This window comes from Artemia sp. Qi Xiang Cuo, chromosome 17 (genome assembly GCF_049724085.1).
Source record: "Artemia sp. Qi Xiang Cuo chromosome 17, ASM4972408v1, whole genome shotgun sequence".
In the NCBI taxonomy this organism is placed as follows: Eukaryota; Metazoa; Arthropoda; class Branchiopoda; order Anostraca; family Artemiidae; genus Artemia; species Artemia sp. Qi Xiang Cuo.
The window spans coordinates 55,205,667-55,227,245 of NC_142810.1; the positions used below are offsets into that span (position 1 = coordinate 55,205,667).

The following is a 21,579-nucleotide window of genomic DNA, read 5'->3' on the forward strand; positions in this document are numbered from 1 at the left end:
AAGATTAAAATAGTAAACAGGTATGCCAATAAATTGAGAGGGAGTAGCCAGTCCAGATTTTGCACAGATAAAACAAAAATGGTACCATGACTATCAATAAACAAAGAATTAAAGAGGAATAGGCTGAAAATTTTGAGAATTTGCTAAACCGATATAGAGTTGCAGGAAAAGATATAGGAAAATGAAAAAGTTTGTGATACCTTTGATGTAAAGGAAGATTTGTTTTGTGAGGAAGAATTAGCGATAGTACTAAAAGGATTAAAAAATAATAAAGCTCCAGGTGCAGATAGTGTGGTAAATGAGTTTCTTAAATATCTTGGCTCTGAGGTTAGAAATAAGTTACTGAAGATTATGAATATGATTCTTGAAAAAGGAAAAATACCTAATGAGTTTTAGGAAAACCTTAATTAAGTCACTTTATAAGAAAAGTGATAATAGTGAGTGTGATAATTATCAAGGCATTAGTTTGGCCTCTGTAGGTAGTAAATTACTTAGTAATGTGATACTTTTTAGACTGAGAGATGCCATCGATAAAGTTTCAAGAGAACAGTGCGGTTTTAGAATAGGTAGAGGATGTGTTGACCAAATTATCACTCTTAGGCTAATTATTGAGAAGTGCCTGAGTTTTCAAACACTTTTGGTCCTCAGTTTTATAGATTATGAGCAAGCGTTCGATTCAGTTGATAGAAGAGCTTTAGTAAAGGTTTGTCCTTGTATGGTATACCAGACAAATATATTAAAGTGATTAGTTCTATGTACGAGAATAACACTGCTGCGGTTAAGGTAGTAAATGAGGTTAGCAGCTGGTTTTGTATTAAATCAGGAGATAAGCTGGGTCGTGTTCTATCCCCCTTTATATGGATTATTTTGATGAATTTTGTCTCCAGGAGGACAGGAAATGCAATGGAAGACCACGGAATCAAATGGGGAGGAAAAACTCTCATGGACTTAGATTATGCTGATGATTTAAGCATCCTAGATGAAAGTGTGAGCAAAATGAATGAAGTTTAAGAGGTTTTGTGAGTTCAGGGTGCTAGAATAGGTATGAAAATTAATGTTAAGAAGCCTAAGTCAATAAGGCTAGGAATAAGTGAAGATGAAAAGGTGACGTTGGGTAATGAAAAGATTGATCAGGTGGGCAGCTTCATTTACCTTGGTAGTATTATTAGTAAAGATGGTGGTAGCAGTGAAGATGTTAAAAGTAGAATAGCTAAGGCTCAGGGTGTTTTTTCACAGTTAAAAACAGTTTGGAAGAATAGGAAGATAAATCTGTAAACCAAGATTAGAATATTAGAAACTACAGTGATGACAGTGGTCAAATATGGCTCTGAAGCATGGACGCCCAGAAAAGCGGATGAGGATTTGCTAGATGTTTTCCAGAGAAATTGCTTAAGATTTGTTCTGGGTACCCGGCTGAATGACCGTATTTCAAACAATAGGTTATACAAAAAATACGGTCCTATACCACTCTCTAGGGCTATAATGAAAGAAAGGTTGAGGTGGCTAGGGCATGTTGTGTGGATGAAGGATGACAGATTGCCGAAGATTGTTCTTTTCGACCAACCGTCTAGAGCTAAATGGAAAGCAGGTCGTCCTCGTCTGGGGTGGGAGGATGTCAAAAGGAAAGATTTAAATGAAATGGGAACTTCGTAGGCGGGTGTAAAAAGGAAGGCTTTGAATAGACTGGGATGGAGGAGGAGCGTGCGTAGCTTTGTTGGTCACAGGCGGCTTGGTGCTGCGGTGAGCTGTTAGTAGTAGAAGTAGTAATTTCATGAATTAGAATTGTGTTCATTGACTTTCATAACCCAACAATTAGTAACTAATTTATATGAATAGAAACATCTTAAGATTACATATTATATACTCACACAAGACCAGAATGGCACATAAATATCACTTTGGTGCCTCGCTGCTTATTTTAGTTACTTAAAAAGGCTGTACAACTTTGAATCTCACAAATGTGTTGTGTTTACAAAATTAAAAGGAAACAAAATCAAATTTACTTAAAAAAATTAAAGAAAAAGGATTATTTAATTAAAGAAAAAGGAAAAAAAAAACAAACAAAATTCACACTTTCTGATGATCTAAGTCTCATCGAAACTGAATATCTCTACATCAGACCCAAATTGAAATATATTAATTGCCTTTTCTAAGATATCTGGGAAGTGCAGTGTCGGCTTTTAGTTTTCTCTCGTTTATTCAAATCTATTATCTAAGTTCTTCAAGTTATATCAAGGGCCAACATAAATCTAAATAGTTTGGCCACACAAACTAAAAACAGTTATAGTGGACGAGATGGGACATTTCTTTTTAATGTCGATGGGCGTTAACATTAGTAACGCTTTTAATGCAAGCGAAAACTTTCAGAAACGGTATTTCAAGCTTCATGTAATATTTTATAATTAGTCTTAGGAAAAGAAAAGTTTATTCAAACAAAAATTTTCTTATTAAAATTGATTCGAAAACATTAGTTTAATCATACTTTCGTCATTGCTATCTTCTTCTTGAGGATCAAGCTCAAGAGGCGAAGTGGAAATCCCTGGTGAAGCGCCAACAGATAAATTTTGACGTTCTGATGATAGGGAAGAGTTTGAAGTTTCAAATAATGTTTTACCATTGTTTGGTGAAGGGTCATCAGCACCTACAACATCAAACATAAATAATAAAAGGGAAATAAAAACCTAATATTGTATAAAAAAAAGTTTCTCAGTAAATTACCAAAAGACAATGAAGCCCCCAAATCCAAAAAAGGAACAAAAACGAGAAGCCCGAACAAATTCCAGTGTGATAATCTAAACATTACGTCAAATAGCTTCGTTAACCACCTCTTTTTTAAGAATTGGAATATTTAAATAATTCGAACAGCCTTCATCTGTTAAGGAAAAGAAAAGAAGAAAATATTGAATTTGCAATTAATTAGACTTAAATGTCAAATGTTTCGATGCATGGAAGTGGGAAGGGTCAAGGCAAAATGTTTTCACAATTTATGAGGAACAAGGAATTGTCAAATTATAAGGAGGGGTGAAAATTATAGAAAACATCCAGTTTTCAGCAAAAACACCCCAATTTACTCTTTTACATATCTAGATAGGCTCATGCCCCTTGAGTTTCCACAGAAAATTTTTAAATGACTCAAACACTGACTTTCCTCTTCGTTATTTTAGTAGAATTAATTAAAAACTTTTTCCACAAAATAAGTTTTTCAAAGAAAAGTAAAGAACTTCATTAAACAAAAATGAGCAAAAATTAAATCAAATAATCTACCAAGCATGAAACTACCACAAATCAGCCTTGATGAATAAATGAAACCCGAAACGAACAGAAATTACATAAATAACCGAATCAAACTCAAAACGAGCAGAAATTCACATAAGTTGGGCTCAAAACCCCTGTGCCTTCCCAAGGCCAGATCATAATTTGCACTTCACTGAAAAAAATAGTACTGCATGGAAAAAATGGCTATTTCAATATTTTTATTGGATGTCTTTGGGGAAATGGTGGGCGTGGAAGGGGTGTTAGTTGCCCTCCAATCACTTTTGACTATGAAATAGGGCACTAGCCTTTTCAATTTCTAATCGAATGAGCCCTTTTTCAAGTTTCTACGACAACACTTTCTATAAAACCTTATATGCCCATAGGGCATAACTTACGATCCTTGTCCTGAGGGTTGTGAAGGGGTTGTCATCTACAAGAACCTAATTTCCAGAACTTAAAACTACGTTGAACAAAATGGTTATCTCAAAATATTGATTGGATATGCTTGAGGAAATCGTGGGCGTGAGAGGGGGCTAATTACCGTCCAATCACTTTCAACTATTTAAAATGGCACTGACCCTTTGAATTTCCAATCGAATGAACATTTTTTGAAGTTTTTATGAGAACACCTTCTATAAAAATCTTATATGCCAACAGGGCATACCTTACAGCCCTTGCCCTGGGGGTTTTGGGGGAGTGTCCTCCTCAAAAACCTATTTTCTATCTGGAAATCAACTAAGCTGAACAAAATGGCTATCTCAAAATTTTGATTGGATGTGTTTGGGGGAATGATGGGCGTTGGGGAGGGGGCTTGTTGCCCTCCAATCACTTTCGACTATGAAAAATGGCACTAGCCCTTTGAATTTACAATCAAATGAGCCTTTTTTGACATTTATATGACAACGCCTTCTATAAAAAACTTATATGCCCCCAGGACATAATTTAAAACCCTTGCCCTGAGGGTTGTAGGGGAGTGTTCTCCTCAAAAACATAATTTCTATGTGGAAATCAACTACACTGAACAAAATGGCTATCTCAAAATTTTGATTGGATGTGTTTGGGGGAATGATGGGCGTGGGGGGGGGGACTAGTTGCCCTCCAATCACTTTCGACTATTAAACCGGGCACTAGCCGTTTTAATTTTCAATCGAATGAGCCTTTTTTGAAGTTTCTACGACAACGCCTTCTGTAAAAACCTTATATGCCCCCAGGGCATAACTTAAAACCCTTGCCCCGAGGGTTGTGGGGGAATGTCCTACTCAAAAAAATATTTTCAATCTGCAAATCAACTAAGATTAACAAACTCTCTATATAAAAATTTTTTCTGGCGGCGCGGTGGGCAATGATGGGCGTGGGGGGGGGCAAGGTACCCTCCGACCCCTTCCAACTATTAAAAAGGACACTGTCTCTTGGAGCTTTCAAATAATTAAGCTTTTTGTGGAGGTTTTATGGGAACACCTTCTATAAAAACCTTAAATGCTCCCAGGGCCGAACGTACAACCCTTGCCCTGAGGGTTGTGGGGAGTGTCCTCCTCAAAAAGATATTTTCTATCTGGAAATCAACTGTGCGGAACGACATGACTATGTCAAAATTGTGATACGATGTTTGGGGGAAAGATGGGCGTGGGGGAGGGCTAGTTTTCCTCCAATCAATTTCGACTATTAAAAAAAGGGCACTAGCCGCTTCAATTTCCAATCGAATTAGCCCTTTTCTAACTTTCTACGACAACTCCTTCGATACGAAGTGCCCTAGTATGGAGAAAAAAAAAAAAAAAAAAACACATTGTGCCCACATCGTTCTTTACTTAGGCAGCGCCGTAGCGCTGCCTATGATTGGACTTGTTATGTGTCTCTAGCTTTATATCGGAAAACAAATTTCTCTAAAGAACACCAAAAAACTTTAATTCACCAACACAAAATGAATTCTGTATTTTTGTCTGAGGCTAGTATTTTATATTAAATTAATTGTCTACAATAAACATTTCTGATAGGCAGGTAAAACAAAAACAGCCCATTTGCTGCTTGTTTAAAAATTCAATCTATGATCTTAAAATCAGAATGAAAATAAACGAATTTAAATCTTAATTCTTAACGAATTTAAATATAAATGCTTCAGACTTAAAGCTTTACTTTCTGGCTCTTAGACACAAAGAATTCGTCAAATCCATTTCAATAGACACTTTAAGTTACTGTTAGGCTGCGAAATCGGCTAGGCCGACAACTGCACAATCAAATAAGAAAAGAACACAAGACAATTCCTTTTAAACACTTTGTAAAATTCTACTTTTGTTCGTGAAATTAAAAAAAAATATTATATTTTTTTTTTAAATATGGATAATAGGTGATCAAGCCTTTCAATAGGTTTCTGCAACAGCTGCAGCTCTTAAACTCCAGTTCAAATTTTTTTAACGATGGCTCTGTGGTGTAATTTTGTCCTCTCTAGTTAGTAAAGCACCAAAAGCACACTTTGAGTACCAGCTAGGCAGACACCTGCACACTGAAATAAGAAAGAAAAAAGTTCTATATTAAGATTGGTCTAAAATCCTAGCATTTAGTCCACGGGCCCTAACTTTTTCAAGAGAATATTACTCAGAATGTATGATTAAAAAAAAAAAAAAAAAGTTTGAAACGTACTTTCATTATCAAAATATGAGGGTTCTAATTCGTGGGTGTCATCTTCCAATTTAAATGATGCGGAAAGGCCAGGAAAAGTGACCAAAGGACAACCTTCATGCTTAGGAGACAAATCAAGGTTTAGAATTTCAAATAGCTCTCCACTTTCACCCGGTAAAGCATCTTCAACTTCTAAAATAATACATGAGTAATAGGGACATAAATCATACCAGCAAAGTATACTAAACAAATCCAACTGTTTATTGCTTTATGATTAGTTTTAAATACATTTTCCAAGAAACAGATGCCCTTTAAAGAAAAGTAAAGAGCTAAATTATTCCAGATGATGAGCAGAAATAAATTCAAATAATTGTTTAATTGTAATTTATAAATAAATAATTGAAACCCGAACATCACTGAAATTACAATAAATAATAAAGTCAAATAAATGAGGAAAAGACTAACAACAATACTTAAAAATATCAAAATCAGAACCAAGACTAAGAAAACATGAATAGTCAATTTATTCAACGCCCAGAAATTGGATGAATAAAAAAAGAAAAATATTTTTTAATTCCTCGTTTAACACTCTTTCCAAATGCAATAACTATTATTATAATCGTCGTAGTTTAGTCTTAATTAGACCCGAGAAGAAAACGATGTTATGCGCAGGCACCAAGGCTTTGGCGTACTCTGTTTACGGTCCTTCTCTTCCTATAGTCGGCCATAGAAGGCTATACTCTATGTATCTCAGGCTATACTCTTTTTAGGGTTCTTCTATTCCTATAGTCGGCCATAGAAGGCTATACTCTTTTTACGGTCCTTCTATTCCTATAGTCGGCCATAGAGGGCTATACTCTATGTATCTCAGGCTATACTCTTTATATGGTCCTTCTATTCCTATAGTCTGCCATAGAAGGCTATACTTTATGTATCTCAGGCAATACTCTTTTACGGTCCTTCTATTCCTATAGTCGGCCATAGAAAGCTATACTCTATGTATCTCCGGCTATACTCTTTTTACGGTCCTTCTATTCCTATAGTCGTCAATAGAATATAGATATAAGGTTAGAGCAAGACTTTTGGATTTAGAAAGCTATTAAATAAAACAACGTTTTCAACAAAAAGTAAGGCACAATATTTAATCTTAAAACGAACATAAATTATTAGGTAATGAGGGGGGTTACCTTGCTCCTCAACACCTTGCTCTTCATGCTAAAGTGTTTTAGTACTACTAAAAATATTTCTTATTTTTCTAATTAAACAGTCATTGTGTCTTAGGATTTGTTCTTAAAGCATTGGAACAAAAAATCAAACGTTCAAATTACAAACAAAATAGTTATTTTTCGCTTGTACTTTGTATGTTTTAAGTTTAGTATAGTTTTATTTTTGTCATGTATAAGTTGTCTGGTTTAAATTTACTTTGGTTGAATTTAATGCACATTGTCTTTTCATTTCTCATTACCTATTTCTCATTACCATAACCTAGCATATAGCCTGAACTTGTTTAGTTTCATTTCCTGATTTAGTTGAATACATTATGCCCAACAAGGCTAAGGAAAAACACACAAGCCCAGTTAAAGGCCATGATAGATGTGCTGCCTGTTCTACAGAATTGGATGAGGGGTCCTCCACCATAGAGTGTGATATTTGTGAGAAGGGGATCTCTGGTGAATATCTGGACCTGTCCCCTGGAGAATATAAATTATTAAATAAGATGATGCAATCCCTTACTTGTTCCTGGTCACGTCCAGCCTGCAAAGTTAACCCACCTCCTCCCCTCTGTAGTGAGCAAGCTATGATAAATAAGCTAGTATCTGTTATGGATAATTTCTTGAAATCTTTCAGGGAAGATCTTAAGAAGGAATTTAGCATCACTAGTAAATTAACTCTTTATGCAGATGACCTGAAGCTTCTTGGACTAGCTTTGACCTGTGAAGATCATGCCCTGCCACAAAATAATCTTCAACTGCTGGGTCAATGGGCTGAGGCCTGGCTTCTTGAATTCCATGTTGCCAAGTGCCATACTATTCACTTTGTCAAACTGAATCCTTGCCGCTCTTATTTTTTCTTAGGCCACTCACTCTCCTCTGTAAATAACGAGTAAGATCTTGGTGTCACTATTGACAATGAACTAAACTTCAGCACTCATGCTAAGAGATCTGCTGCTGGGGCTAGTTCGAACTTGGGACTGATTAAACTTACTATTTCCACTTGTTCCCCTAAAGTCATCAGTATTCTTTATAAGGGACTTGTGCGTGTTAAGCTTGAAGTTGGAATGTCTCTTGCAACTCCATATTTTAAAAAAGACATAAAAGTTCTTGAAGATATGCAGAGACGTGCCACTAAAGTAATATCTGGCATGCAAGAGCTTTCCTACCCTGTAAGAAAGTTAAATCTGAATCTCCCTACCTACACTTGTTTACAGGAGAAATAGAGGGGATACCATTTTAGCCTATAAGTTATTGAGGGCTAATATTCTCCCAGAATTATTCCTACTGTTGGTACCAATTCAAGAACTAGAGGTCATCACCTGAAACTCGTCAAGCAGTCTACAATATCTAGTATTCGTACTCAATTCTTCTCAACACGTATTGTCAACAATTGGAAAAAAAAACTATCTAATGAAACAGTTACTGTTGAATCCGTTGATGTTTTTAAACGAAGGCTAGATGCTGAGTGGTCCTTCAGAGAGTCTAAACTGAATTGGGATGCTACTGAAGATAGAACAGCACCTAAACAACTAGTCATCATTCGGGAGCTCTACAAGGAGAAAGCCTTAGATTGCTCCTAGCTGCAATTTAAGGTTAAGATAATTACTTCTACAATAGTCATAGATGCCCCTTGTTAACAAAGAGAAAGTGAAGCAAAAGTCGATAGAAAATGAATAAACTGTTTTCATGTTTTGCAACTTGACATTTCATACATGACAAATAGAAAGCAATGATGTATCAATACGAAGTTGAAAAAAATCTCTTGAAACAAATTCAAATGAATTTAATGAAAAAAATGGGCATTGTCAGTTTAATATAGCGTACATATGCTGATATTTATTCCTTAAATTACAAATTAATTTTTGATTTCTTAAAGTTATGAAATGAAAACATTAATTTTTTTTTTTTAGTAAAGTACAAATAATATTCTGGCTTTTAGGAAACATAGGGGTTTAGAACCCTACTCATATTAATTTCTGCTTGTTTTGAGTTTGACTCTGTTATTTGTTTTAATTTATGTTTGTTTTGGGTTTCATTTATTTATTGATGCTGATTTGTGGTAGTTGTATGCTTGGATTATTTGATTCTATTTTTGTTCATTTTAGGTTTAATGGAGTTCTTTACTATTTTTTGAAAAACTTATTGTGTAAAAAAAGTTTTTTTCAAAATTAATTTCTGCTTTTTTTATATTGGCATAGTCTTTTTCAGGGAAAAAGTCTGAGCCTCTTCTAAAGTTATGCGACCATCCTTTCAATAAAAACCTTAAACACCCCCTGGGCATAACTTACAACCCTTTCCTTTAATCTCTGGGGTTTGTTTCAACCCAAAAGCCTTGTTATATGATATTTAGACTATTTTGAATAGAATGGCTATCTCAAAATTTCTATTTGATACATTTTAGGACAAAACGACGTGTGTGTGTGCGTGTGGAGGGGGGATGCCCTACGATCACTTTTACTCTAAAAAAGAGCACTAGAGCATCTGATTACCAATCCAATGAGCCCTCTTCGAATTTTATATTACCATGCCTTCTATAAAAACCTTATATACCCCCAGGGCATAACTTAGAACCTTTGCCCTGAGGGCTGGGGGGATTTTTATCCTCAAAGACATAAATTCAGACCTTTCAACTATGCTGAACAAAATAGCCTTGTCAAAATTTTGATCAGGAATGTTGGGGGAAATAATGGGGGTGGGGGAGGGGGGATTCTCCCTCCAATTACTTTCGACTGTTAAATAGAACAATAGTCCTCTCACTTTCTAATAGAATGAGCCCTTTATGAAGTTTTTACGACACGCTTTCTATAAAAAAAACCTTATATAACCCCAGGGCATAAATTACAACCTTAGCCCTGAGGGCTGTGGGGGTGGGCATGTCATACTCATAATTTCCAGACTCTTCTACTACGTTTGAAAAAATTGCTATATCAAAATGTTGATCGGAAGTGTTTGAGGAAATGATGGGCACGGAGGGGGGGGGGCTCACCTTCCGATTGCTTTTGACTATTAATAAGGGCACTAGTCCTCTGAATTCCAAATTGAATGAGCCCTCTTTGACGTTTCTACGACAATGGTTTCTATAAAAACCTCATATGCCCCCAGGAAATAACTTAGAACCATTGCCCTGAGGGTTGTGGGAGGTTTGTCATCCTTAGAGACATAATATCCGGACCTATCAACTACATTAAACAAAATGGCTATCTCAAATTTTGATTGAATGTGTTCGGGGAAATGGTGGGCGTGAGAGGGGGGTTAGTTTCTCTTTAATCACTTTCGACTATTAAAAAGTGCACTATCCCTTTTAATTTCCAATCGAATTAGCCCCTTTTGAGGTTTCTACAACAACGCTTTCTATATAACCTTATGTGCCCCCATTGCATAACTTACAACCCCTTCTCTGAGGGCTGTGGGGGGGGGCTGTCATCCTCAAAGATCTAATTTCCAGAACTTTCAACTACGTTAAATAAATGGCTATCTCGAAATTTGATTGGATGTGTTTGGGGAATTGGTGGGCGTGAGAGGGGGGCTAGTTGCTCTAATAACTTTCTACTATAAAAAAGGACACATTAGCTCTTTCAATCTCCAATCGAATAAGCCCTTTTTGAAGTTTCTACGACAACCCTTTCTATAAAAACAGTATGAGGCTGTGGGGGAGGGAGGTATCCTTCCTTTGATCACTCTCAATCTTAAAAAGGACATTAGAACTTTTAATCACCAATCCAATGAGCCCCGCTCCGACGTATATACGATCAATCTTTCTATATAAACTTTATCTGCCCCCAGGGAATAACTTACAGCCTTTGCCCTGAGGAGTACTGGGGGGGATTTCATCCTAAAAGACATAATTTATGGGCCTTTCAATTACGTTGAACAGAATGCCTATCACAAAATTTTTATTGGGTGTGTTTGGGGAAAAGGTGGGCATGGGAGGGGGGTTTGTTGCCCTCCGAACACTTTCGATTATTAAAAAGGCCACCAAACCTTTCAATTTCCAATCGAATGAGCTGTTTTATGAATGAGCTCTTTTACTACGTTGGACAAAATGGCTATCTAAATTTGGACTGGAAGTGTTAGGGGAAATGATGGGCATGAGGGAGGAGGACATTTGCCCTCTGATCACTTTCGACTAATAAAAAGACACAACTGCTCTCAATTTCCAATCGAATAATCCCTTTTTGAAGCTTCTACGACAAAGCTTTCTATAAAAACCTCATATGCCCCAAGGGCATAACTTACAACCCTTGTCCTGAGGGCTATCAGGGGGAGGGGGTCATCCTCGAATTTTCAGATCTTTCAACTACGTTGAACAACATGGATATATCAAAATGCTTATTGGAAATGTTTCGGGAAATGATGGGCGTGGGGGAGGGGGTTGTGATTATCCCCTCTGATTACTCTTGACTATTCAAAAGGACAATAGGCCTCTCAATTAAAAAAAAAAAAATATAGCCCTCTTTGAAGTTTTTACGACAACGCGTTCTATAAATACTTGTCATGCCCCGACGGAAAACTTACAACCTTAGCACTGGGGGTTGTGGGGGGTCGTCATACTCACAGATATAATTCTCGGACCCTTCAACTAAATGGCTCTATCAAAATGTTGATCGGTAGTGTTTGGGGAAATGATGGGCGTGAGGGGTGGGGAGTATTCGTCATCTGATTCCAGTTCTAATCACCAGAAGTTTCAACTACGTTGAAAAAAATGACTATCTGAAAATTTTGATTGGATGTGTTTGGGGGAATGGTGGACGTGAGAGGGGGGTTAGTTACCCTCCAACTCCTTATGAATATCAAAGTATTCGACAGTCTTTTTAATTTTCAATTGAGTGAATCCTTTTTGTACTTTTTATAACAACGTTATCTTCAAGAACCTTATAGGCCCCCAGGGTATAACTAACAAACTTTGCCCTGGGGGCTCTGGGGGGTTTGTCATCCTCAAATACATAATTTCCAGAACTCACAACTACGTTGAACAAAATGGCTATCTCTAAACTTTTATTCAATATGTTTGGGCAAATGGTGGGCGTGAGAGGTGGGTTGATTACTCTTCATTCACTTTTGACAATTAAAAAGAAATTGTGGGCTTAAGAGGGGGGTTAGTTGCCATTCAATCACTTTCGACTACTAAAAAGGTCATCCTTAAAGACCTAATTTCCAAAACTTTCAACTAAAATGGCTCTCTAAAAATTTTGATTGGATATGTTTCGGGAAAAGATGGGCTTATGAGAGGGGCTAGTTCCCTCAAATCACTTTCGACTATTAAAAAGCGAACTAGCCCTTTGAATTTCCAATAGAATGAGCCCTTTGTCAAGTTCCTACATCAAAAATTTCAATAAAAACCTTCCCAGGGCATAACTTATAACGCTTGGCCTGAAGATTTTGGGGGAGAGTGTCCTGCTCAAAGGTATAATTTCCAGACCTTTCAACTGCATTGAACAAAATGGCTATCTAAAAAATTTGATTGGATGTGTTTTGAGAAATGGTGGGCGTGGAAGGGGGCTTAGTTGCCCTCCAATCACTTTCAACTATTAAAAAGGGCACTAGCCATTCGAATTTCCAATCAAATGAGCCCTTTTTGAAGTTCCTATGACAACGCTTTCTCTAAAAACCTTATATGCCCCTAGGACATAACTCATAATCCTTGCCCTTAGGGCTCTGGGGGGGGGGTCATCCTCAAAGTCCTAATTTTTAGAACATTCAATTACGTTGAACAAAATGGCTATCTCAAAATTTTTATTGGATGTGTTTGGCGAAAAGGTGGGCGTGAGAGGGGGTTAGTTGCCTTCCAATTACTTTCGAATATTAAAAAGGGACTAGCCCTTTGAATTTCCAATCGAATGAGCCCTTTTTGAAGTTTCTATGACAAAGCTTTCTATAAAAAACTTATATGTCCCTAGCGCATAACTTACAACCCTTGTCCTGAGGGCTGTGGCAGGAGTGTCCTCGACAAAAAATCATTTCTATCTGAAAATCCACTGGTGAATAAAATGGCTGTCTCAAAATTTTGATTGGATGTGTTTTGGGAAATGGTGGGTGTGGAAGGGGTGTTAGTTGCCTTCCAATCGCTTTCGACAATGAAAAAGGGCACTAGCCATTCCAATTTCAAATTGAATTAGCCCTTTTCAAAGTTTCTATGACAACTCCTTCAATACAAAGTGCTCTGGTCTAAAGGAAAAGAAAAAAATTGTGCCAACATCGGTCTTTACTTAGGTAGCACGATTGCGCTGCCTATGATTTTCATGTTTCGCAACTTGACATTTCATGCATAACAAATAGAAAGCAAAGATGTATCAATACAAAAGTTTAAATAAATCCCTAGAAAATCGGAAAGAAAAACTAAGATGAAAGTACAAGGGAAATTGAACTTAAAAACTTTGCATTTGGATTAAAAATTTTTTATGAATGTTATATCAAAACATTGTTATTTCATTTTAATAAAGCATCCTTTAATACATTTTACCAAACTTCTGCATCTTTTATTTTTAGCTACTATATAATTTTGATCTTCTGGTTTTCACCTGTGGCTAAGCAAGCTACGAAACGTCTAAACAGCCAATTAAAATAAGGAGCATTATAGAATTGTGATAAGAAAAAGAATCAGATCTGTCAAATAAATATTATGGCTTCCTAATAGTTTGATGTTTGATGACTTTGATGACTCGGCTCAATAGCTATAGAGCAACTCTAAAACAGCAATTTTCCCCAATATTTCCATATTTTTTTTTACCAATTTTACTGACAGAGTTTTTATTTTACGGTAATTTTACAATAGTAGAGGGGGACTGGTTGCCCTCACACATTTTTCATCACCCCTCTCAAAATGCCTTGAAAATTTCTACTTAATGCTTTCAGTCGTTCTTAAGATATTGCAAATGCACCTTTTTGAAAAAAAGGATGCATATTGTATTTTTTTTTTATTTAGTTAAACATGCCCCAAAACACATAACCTTTTCAAACGCAGTCAGAAACAAACATCCCCTCTTTTTATAACGACAGGCCCTGCAATTAAAAAAAAGCGTAAATTGTGTGATTTACAGTCCTTTCCCTAATGGGGATTGAGAGGAGCGGGCTCTGCATCCCGGGAGGCATAGTTACTAGACATTTCGTTTATTTTGAACAAAATAACATTTTCAAAAGTTTGATCAGTTTTGAGGGGGGGATTATCTAAAAATTGCAACGGGACTACCAGTCCTCGAATCATTTTTCAACATCCCGTGTGATTTCTAACTTAACGCCCCTGCCCGTTCATTAGATATTGCTTATGTGCCTTTTTGAAAACCAGCATGCGCTTAGCATGTTTTGATTGTGTTCAGAATTCATCTCCAAAGCTTTGAAGGGTCACGTCATTCCCATAGGCATAATTATTTGCCCTTTTTCAAAATGGACTATTCAAAACAAGAAAACTGTTTCAAACTTTGATCGATTTTTTGGGAGAGAAATCAGTAATAGAGAGTATGGGAGGGAGCTGGCAGCCCTCCAGCCACTTTGAAATACCCCCCATAAACATGTCTATACAGAATGAGAATTCAGTTCAGCCTCAGCAACCTCCAATTCTCAGTTTACTACTTATGTTTTGTTTCTGTACAGCTAAGGAATGATTGTAGGGTCTATTATTGGCTGAGCCTCATTAATATATAAATAGATTGAACTTGGGTTCCAGTCTAGCTGGCTCTGGATACTAGTTATCTTATTTATTAGTTATATTATATATTAGTTATATTATTTATGGTTCTACAACAAACTGATTCCCAAAATCTGCCTTTAACTAAATTTCAGTGTTAGTAAAAATAACCATGTTGATCAGTAGCCTGTTAATGATTACTGTAAATCGTAAGTGAATAGGTGCCTTAAGCAATCTATAGCAACCAAAATGGCAAACATTTATCCTGTAGACCACCCAGGTTACAACTCACCCTGGATAAGTTAAATCATGTCCCAAGAGTGACTAGCAACAAAATTCCAAGGTTTAAATAAATAATAAATGATAAGAATATTTAAAATATACTTTCGGAGGTTAAAATTTGATACAGATATTTTGCAAAGACCCTAAACTCAGGACTGTTTTTCCAACATCTTGAGAAAATTCCAAACACTAGCTCTGATGATGACCTTGCTTTATCTACCAAACCTATTATTGACTAATAAATCCTTTTGGATGGGCCATTTGGTTATCCAAGAAGCAGAAAATAACAAATAGGCGTAAATATATAACAAGTAGAACAATGGGGAAATGTTTTTATATAAGACAGTGGAATGCAACTTTAAATGAAAATTTCGACCCTATATTCAAGGGCTGTCCTCAGCAAAACAAATGAAGAAAAGATGAATATAAAATAACTTACATTAAAATTCAATCTTTAAAACTAAAATATTTTCCAAACAGCCCTAGCATAATTACTTCAAGGAAGTTCAACCAGGACGGGCGTAAACAAAAGTGAAACCATAGCTTTCAAAAAATCAAAAGAAATGGTCAGGTCTAAAACTTCAAGGAGTGGCAACCCTGATCCCGACATGTTCTGACCGACAATACATAAAAAATTGTACTTCCTGAAAGCAGAAAAAAAAGATCTACTAATGAACTTAGTTTAATAATAATAAAATCATCATGATTGAATTTGTTTCAGCCTCTTGTTGTGTCTAATTATCCAAGTTTGAAGTCCTTATTTGTATGCCCTGTATGTTTCATTTTCTCTATTTTCTAGTTTAATTATTTCACTATATCCCTGAGTTTCAAAATATGAATTATTTTATGTGAATTATTCCGACGATTTTATTATAATTTTTTTTTGCTATCTTTTATTTTCTTTAGAAGCTGAAGATGCTTCATCCATTGATATCGAATCGATCACAGAAACTTCTATTTATATTCCGTTATCTGAACAACAAAATCGACCTAGAGGTATTTCTTCCAGAATTTTGATTTTAGTGTCTGAGTCAGGCTCACAGGAACCGTATGGAAATGACAGAGGTATATCTGCAATTAAGAGTCATGTGAAGTTTAGATTGATTAAGAAAAACTTTGAAATTTGAAAATTTTTAAGTCTCTGTTTACAAACATGAACACTAAATGAAAAAAAAAAATCTGATTAAAAAGGACAGAGCCAGTAACAAATGCAATAAAAGTGACTTATACACCCAAAATGAAGAAAATCAGGAGTATGAGATAATAGAAGTCTATCAAAATCCGCCCATATTAGAGACTGTGGGAGGGGAAATAACGGGTAACTAGAGGAAATTAAGCTTCCAAACTGATCCATGAAAAGATGATTTGTAAAGCCTTAAAAGAAACTTTTTTTTTTACTTTACTGATTTTTTCTTCATTTTTTATAAAGAACATTAATGTTCTCCTGAACATAAATAACATGATGCAGCTTAAGAGAAAAATATCAAACAAGACTAGAGATAAACAAGTATAGAATTATACTTAAAAGAACATTAATTATCACATTAACCATAATTTCTGGCTTGTCTATTATTTGTTTTCTTCAAAACTAGTTAAAATAGGAGAAAGCTTCCTCTTGTAAAGTATTACAATAAAGGATAGTCTTGATAATGTTGACAATATTTAAATTGTATAGTAGCTGAGAGCTAAGTTTGAAATCTGCTTAGCATTTCGTAGTGGAAAAAAACAAGTTGGTTCAAAACATGCAAAATTCGGCAAATTTTAACGCAAGTCTATAATAATAATAATAATAATTTATTATGAGCCAAAAGAAGCAGGCTATACAGAACAGTATTCTTAATTACACTCCGTAAGAAAAATAACATAAATATCAAGTTTCACTCATTGATGTCAACGCTCATTTACATATTTACATAACTGCCTCATTGTCCTTTTTACAGTCGTTTTCAGGATCCCCGGGAACTCCAATTTATCACCCTCAAAATACTTTACCCTTAATACAGAAAGTTGCTGGCACTCGACGAGAATATAAGCCACATCGTCAATACCTAGGTTACATCTGGGGCAAGAGTAATCCGCATCTGCATCTGGGGCCACCTTTTTTCTTTCAAATAATCTTTTTCTATTTTTTAGTGGCAGGCAATTCGCTCGGATCCGAAACCAAGTCCTCAATGTCTCCCCCGGTAATCCTATTTTAAAATAATATTCAAATCCAAATATCTCTTTTACATGGGAATAAAACTTCAATGTTTCAGATGTTTTAACTGCCTGGGTCCACATTTGGACTTCCTGGTCTTTTATTCTTTCTACAATCATAACCAAAAACGGCTCACCCTGATCTGAGGGTCTTATTATCTATATTATTCTCTAAGGAAGTGTTATCTGTATTATATTTATGAATCTAAACATGTAGATTGTACTAAAGTTTTGCCTTTCGGTACTTTACTGAATAGAGTTTTGCTTTACTGAATAGATGGGAAAAAATGTCATCACTGAGCCACAGTTAAAAAGTTTAGAACCGGAGATTGATAGCTTTAAGAACGTGTTTTTAAAGGATCATATCAGTTTCCCCTGCTTTCTCAGTTTAAGATTAATTTTGCCCCCCACCCCGTGCAATGCCACTATTTATATTTCTCTCTTGCTGTCTCTTTCTGGAACTGCTATACCATGAAATTACTTAACTTTTAAGTCACATGGAAGGATACGAAAGCCGGTGCATGTCAATAAATCAACCGGTTCTTGGTATGGCAATTTCGGTTATTGGTTCTTGGTTTCGGTTCGGTTCTTGGTCTTGCCTTGGTCTTGGTTTTTGGTCTGGCAATTCTTATCTGCGGCAGACGCTCTCTAAACACTTCGTGACGTCAATGGAGGTATAATCAGATCTACAAATCATTCAGGGGAGGGTTGAATGTATCAATTATCGACAGAAATAGCGTCTATAGTTTATTATTAAAGATTATTATTATTATTTTAGTTATAAACATAATATTTTTTTTTAATCATAATAAAAAAATTTAAATTTCATAAAAAAAGTAAAATTTAAAACGCTTTTTTAAAGGAACTGTCTTGCTGTAAAAGAAAATTTAAGATACGCCAAGCAAGAAATAGTAACCAGTAAACATATTATACAGAAGAGTAGTTTTGAATGATTGATTTTTGCTTTATAATTTTGAAACAATCCTCATCTTATATGAGGCGATATGAAGCAGAAGTAAGCAGTGTAACTATTGAAATGGTTATTTTCAGAAACCCTCATAGACCTCAATCTTTTTATTGTTTCTTTGAAACATTTTCTTTGATAATCTAGCCTATTAGGGAATGTTGAATAAGGGTTGGGGGTTACTAACGCTGACTTTCACAACAAAATAGAATTCTAACCTTCTTTGTTCAGTTCTTGAAGCTGTGTTGTCTATTAGTAATAGTGATATCCAAGATTATTACTCAAGTTTGGAGGGTCATAAACTGATTTGTAATTTATCTTTTATTTCTATTCCTTAATAGGAATTTTTAAGGCTATTTTTGGCCTAAAATAGTCGAACAATATTATTGTGACAACTATTGGATAAAAATGTAGATTATTTTCAGTGAATAATCAGTGTACAAAAAAGAAAAAATCGGTAAAAAAGTTATTTGAAATTTTGTTCATATTATTGCTCCTATTTTGAGTTCATCCGAAGCTAAAAGCTCATATGATAGTTTTCGCGATCCCTTTCCGTCAATATCATCTCAATTGAACGCAAAATTTCCGTAAAGAAGGGAGGTAGGAGGGGGGAGTATAAAGAAAATCACTTAACTTGTGTTTTCGGAGTTTAAAATTGTTTTTTCTAAGTGGAATTATAGTAATAAATAACTATTTTATTAGATTCAGAAAATTACTATTCATTAAATTTGTAAATTTTTCCAGTAAAACTGCACTCCCCCTCCTTTAATATTTTCCCTTTACTGAGATCATAAAACCATTTTGAAAAGATAATATAAGCACAACCGTGAGAGATATTGCAGAGATAGTCGCTGAAACTCATCGAAGCGAATGTCTCTTTTTTTTACCTGATATGACTTTGAAACATTTTAAGTTTTAAAGCTGACAAAGATAATTTTCATTGTTCAAACTCTAATTATTCTATGAAACGATATAGTTTAAAGTTCAGTTCTTTTCTTTTTATTTAATTATATAAATTACCTGATGAAAATGATGTGAGACAATGTAGATCCCAATCTTGTAATACTTACCGAATACGAGTCTTTATTTTACAATTGTTTTAATGCCAATTTTAATTTCGATAAAAAAAACGTTTCTTTGCTACAGGGATGATGCATTCACCTGTGATCACTTCTGATGGTGTGAGTCAGCAAATACTCTTAGGCCCAAAACCGATGGTTATGGTGAAGAAGCTGACAGAGAATGCTATTGAAGAATTAACTGGCGGTATATGGCGTTGCAGTACCTGTGGTAAGGCAGAAAAATCGTTTTTGATACTAGATCTTCACATAGACACTGGCTGTGAAGAGCTTTCACCAATAGAGTGTGATATCTGTCCTGCAGTAGTTCGAAATTACAGAGATTTTGTTGTGCATTTTTTGGAACATCAAATGGGAGAGACAAAAAGATGTCCTATTTGTTTACGAGAATGTGATGGTGATGTGGGACAACATCTAGTTTTACAAGGTCACTTTGCACCGAACATGTCTGAACCACCATTGACGGAGAATGCGCCACTATTTGTTTCACATAATCCATCTACAAGCGGCTGTTCAAATTCATTTAAATCGGGATCTGAAGAAAAAGGTTTAGAGGATCAAATAACATATTTGTATAGTCGGATACAAAGTAAAAAACACCGAAGATTTGGGAGGTATCAAAGAATACATCTAGAAAAAAAGACATATAAATGTAATCTATGTAAGAAATGTTTTTCTAGGCCAAGCAAATTGAATATACATCAAAGAGTACATACTGGCTTTAAACCATTTAAGTGTGACTTATGTAAGAAATGTCTTTCTACATCAGGCAATTTGAATACACATCAAAGAGTGCATACTGGCGTTAAACCATTTAAATGTGATCTATGTAAGAAATGCTTTTCTACATCAAGCGATTTGAATAGGCATAAACGATGCCATACAGGCGAGAGACCTTTTAAATGTGATCTATGTAATAAATGTTTTTCTATATCAAGCGACTTGAGTAGGCACCAAAGAGTGCATACTGGTGAGAAACCATTTAAGTGTAATGTATGTGAGAAATACTTTTCTGAGTCATACAGTGTAAAGTTGCATCAAGGAGTACATACTGGTGAGAAACCATTTAAATGTGACATATGTAGGAAATATTTTTCTCGATTAAGTAGTTTGAATTTGCATCAAAGAGTACATACTGGCGTTAAACCATTTAAGTGTGATGTATGTAAGAAATGCTTTTCTACATCCAGCAGTTTGAATACACATCAAAGAGTGCATACTGGCGTTAAACCATTTAAATGTGATCTATGTAAGAAATGCTTTTCTACATCAGGCGATTTGAATAGGCATAAACGATGCCATACAGGGGAGAGACCTTTCAAATGTGATCTATGTAAGAAATGCTTTGCTAACTCAAGCAATTTGAATGTGCACCAAAGAGTTCATACTGGTCAGAAACCATTTGAATGTGATATATGTAAGAAGAAATTTTCTCGATCAAGCAATTTGAATGTGCATCAAAGAGTGCATACTGGTGTGAAACCATTTAAATAGAATTTATGCTAGAGAGATAGTATATAGTTTATAATAAAACTTGTGATCCTAAATAGCGAGTAAAGTAAGTATGACGCTAGACCATTAAGGTCCAAACTGGCGGTGCTGATCTCCGTTTCGTGGCCCTTCAGCCAGTAAGTGCACTGGGGGGGGGGCTTGCCATCCTGTGCTTTTGCACACCCTTCCTGCTCACCTTACCCAGATATCTCCAGGTACATATTTAGAGCTGGGTCGACTCTGGCTGAGCTTACAGAGTCACTGACCCGCGTCCCAAACCAAATAACTGGCCACACCAGGGATCGAACCCGTGCCCCTTGGACAAAGAATTCTCAACCCAGCGCACGTCCACTTAGCCAGGACGGCCTAAAAAGCGAGGCTCTCTTGTGAATCTTAATGGTCCTTATCTTTTTATAATGGTGCCGATCATTTATGTTACAAAAAGTTATATTACATAATTTTATATAATTAAATATTCGTATATATACATATATATATATATATATATATATATATATATATATATATATATATATATATATATATATATACATATATATATAAAGAAAAAAAGAATACTTGTCTGTTTCTTGTATCTACTATTTATCCTATTTACTCTATTGCTTAACCTCCATCCTACTGGGACAAACATCATTTCATCATCATTTGAAAAGTGGCAATCAAAATTGCCTAATGTAAAGATAGAAATAAATGTATCTCGACAACTAGGAATTACTTTTTTCCAAATAAAAAGAAACAATATAGAATACGAAAAGTGATTGTTTTTCCGTACATGTTTTCATGTTACGTGTTTTATTCTATACGTCTTTGACTTCATCATTTTTTTTGCTTCTTTACGGAAGA

The 21,579-nt window shown here is 35.3% G+C and overlaps 1 protein-coding gene across 1 annotated transcript; it reads left to right on the plus strand.

Moving 5' to 3' along the window:
* The first annotated feature begins 15,982 nt into the window (after positions 1-15,982).
* On the plus strand, positions 15,983-21,102 carry LOC148942372 (uncharacterized). Its single transcript, XM_089103195.1, has 2 exons — positions 15,983-16,050; positions 19,292-21,102. The coding sequence occupies exon 2, from the start codon at positions 19,294-19,296 to the stop codon at positions 20,716-20,718; it is 1,425 nt and encodes a 474-aa protein (XP_088959321.1). The 5' UTR covers positions 15,983-16,050; positions 19,292-19,293; the 3' UTR covers positions 20,719-21,102.
* The last annotated feature ends 477 nt before the right edge of the window (positions 21,103-21,579 follow it).